The sequence below is a fragment of the Phoxinus phoxinus genome (assembly GCF_949152265.1).
Source record: "Phoxinus phoxinus genome assembly, chromosome: 6".
Lineage (NCBI taxonomy): Eukaryota > Metazoa > Chordata > Actinopteri > Cypriniformes > Leuciscidae > Phoxinus > Phoxinus phoxinus.
Window position 1 is genome coordinate 39,515,221 of NC_136881.1, and position 2,500 is coordinate 39,517,720.

Consider the following 2,500-nt stretch of genomic DNA (forward strand, 5'->3'; position numbering starts at 1 on the left):
ATCTCACGTCATGTACAATATTCCCTTGTAAATAGTTTCTCATGAGACGAAACACCAACCGCTCTCTCTCTCTCTCTCTCTCTCCCTCTCTCCCTCGCTCTCTCTCTCTCTCTCCCTCTCTCTCTCTCTCTCCCTCGCTCTCTCTCTCTCTCTCCCTCTCTCTCTCTCTCTCCCTCGCTCTCTCTCTCTCCCTCGCTCTCTCTCTCTCCTCTCTCTCTCTCTCTCTCCTCGCTCTCTCTCTCTCCAGCTGATCACTGAGGTGCTGGTGAAGGTGCTGGAGGAGAAGGCCGGGCTCGACCCCGCGGGTCAGAGCGCGCTCAGGAAGGTCATGGACGTCGTCATCGGCGACATCGACGGCTACTATAAGGAGGTCGGATTCGCCGGTTAAAGAAAGCCTCAAGACAACCGGGCTCAGCTTGCTATTGCCACTAGTGAATAAAAGTTACCATGCAGCTAATCATATTGAAAACCATCCGCAGAGAACAAATCATGTTTAAACCCAAATACACATGCAACTGTATTTGTTATTGTATGTAAACGCACTTCGGAATTAACAGAGCCAATCACGTCAGGTTTAGAACGTCACCTGATCCGAGGATCTAACACTAACAGTGACTTTAGGTGGCCGTAGGAGGAGCCTGAACTATCGAAATTGTAAGTAATTGCACATTAGAAAAATATTTAATGGGGGGGGGGGGGGGGATGATCATTGAAAACGAAATTGTATTCCAATGACGCTTATCTTATTTTTAAAGGCCAAATAGTTCTTAAATATGTAACTTTTTTGATTCTCTACACTTGCTTTGTCTTACTACTTATTAATCTGCATATTAGTGCATAATAAATCACATTCAAGACTTTGCTTTTGTAATGCAACATTTATCAATAAACATTGCTTTTATCAGCTGAAAAACTGATTTGTGTGTCTTTATTGGTCATTTTTATGCATTAAAAACAGTTTTCACACTATTTTTGAATTATTAGAGCCGCCTTTCCACCAGACAGCAACACGTCGGCCCAGATCCGGCCCACATGTGGATAACACGCCGTCTGGGACATGATTAAAGTTGTTTTATGGTTAATGAGCACCACAAGGATTATGCGTGCATGTGTTTATGGTGCGTTTGACAGGTGCTTTATTCCAATCTGGTGTCAATCACATGGTTAAGTCGTTTGGCCTGATCGGAGTCTGGACTGGTGTTTATGACACCGCGGCGTGACCCCGACACTTTGTTAAGGGCATGTGCTAAATCTCAGCCTTTTGTTTTTCTGTTCACCAGTCTTACTAAGTAATCTTTATTCTCAGAAAACTGTGGGTCAATCTGTCAACATTATCAAGCTGCAGACTCGGAGCCTGCTGCATCTACAGTCCCGCACCCAGAGTCCCGCATTCTCAGTCCCCTCGTTTTTCGAGACAGCGCCACCTGCTGTTCGGAAGATCGTATAACACCCTTATCCAAATGCCATTGAAAACATTGGAATGCAAGATTACGGTCTCTTTTTATTTAAAGTTATCCAAATAAATATTTGCGTTCCCTGCTTAATGCATGTACCAAAAAAAAAAAAAAATCATTGTGTTCTCAAACTAACTAATTACCCAGTATTTATTTTTTGAGCGTGGGTGTAATTAAAAGGAAATTACTGATGTAACGGACACAAATACAGATTGAACTATCATCTGAAAAATATTATGTGATATTATATTGCTACAATGTTTTAGTTTGTTTTTGTACAATGTTTCAAATTCCATTTTTTCTTTCAGTTCAACATATAATGGTCTAATTAACATTATACCATGCTAACATTACAAAACCTGTTTTTTGATATTTTGAATGTGAAGCAAAACTCAAATAATAGACAAAACACCAATAATAAACAATCTGTACTTTATTTAAAGATCACCTTAATCACTGTCATCTTGCTGTAAACAGGACAAAGCAAAGAAAAAAGGAAGAAAGAATTGTGTTAGTGACTTTATCTTTGTCTTCAATTGCATTCAAAAAACCTCCTCATTTATAAGTCGCTTTGGATAAAAGCGTCTGCTAAATGAATAAATAAATGAATAACGTTAGCTATCAAAATATTTTCGGGGGAAAAAGGCGAAAAAACATACATTAACGGCTCAAATTTTGTTACAAACTATCATTACAAATATTAAATAGACTGTTCATATGTTGGTGTATCGATGAGCTATAAAGTAGTTTGATTAAAAAAGAAATCATTGAATAAAATTGACGATACTCACGTTTCGGTTCTTCACGTGTTTATCCCATGATGACATGTCATTATATAGATCAGTGGTTTATCCATGTGTTTATCCGATCCTATTTGATAGGTGGCGCTGTCTCGAAAAACGAGGGGACTGAGAATGCGGGACTCTGGGTGCGGGACTGTAGATGCAGCAGGCTCCGAGTCTGCAGCTTCATACTACTCCAATCTGTAGCTCACGCGCACCCACAGTTTTGCATTCCTCTCAAATCTCATTCCTGGACATTTGTGG

At 40.1% G+C, this 2,500-nt stretch overlaps 1 protein-coding gene across 1 annotated transcript in view; it reads left to right on the plus strand.

Annotated features, from left to right (window-relative positions):
- The window catches only part of mb (myoglobin), an 8,434-nt gene extending 7,532 nt beyond the window's left edge, over positions 1–902 (plus strand). Inside the window, exon 4 of the mRNA XM_079615849.1 lies at positions 248–902. Within this exon, the coding sequence (XP_079471975.1) occupies positions 248–388 (141 nt within the window). The 3' untranslated portion in view covers positions 389–902. The remainder of the gene's footprint in view (positions 1–247) is intronic.
- The last annotated feature ends 1,598 nt before the right edge of the window (positions 903–2,500 follow it).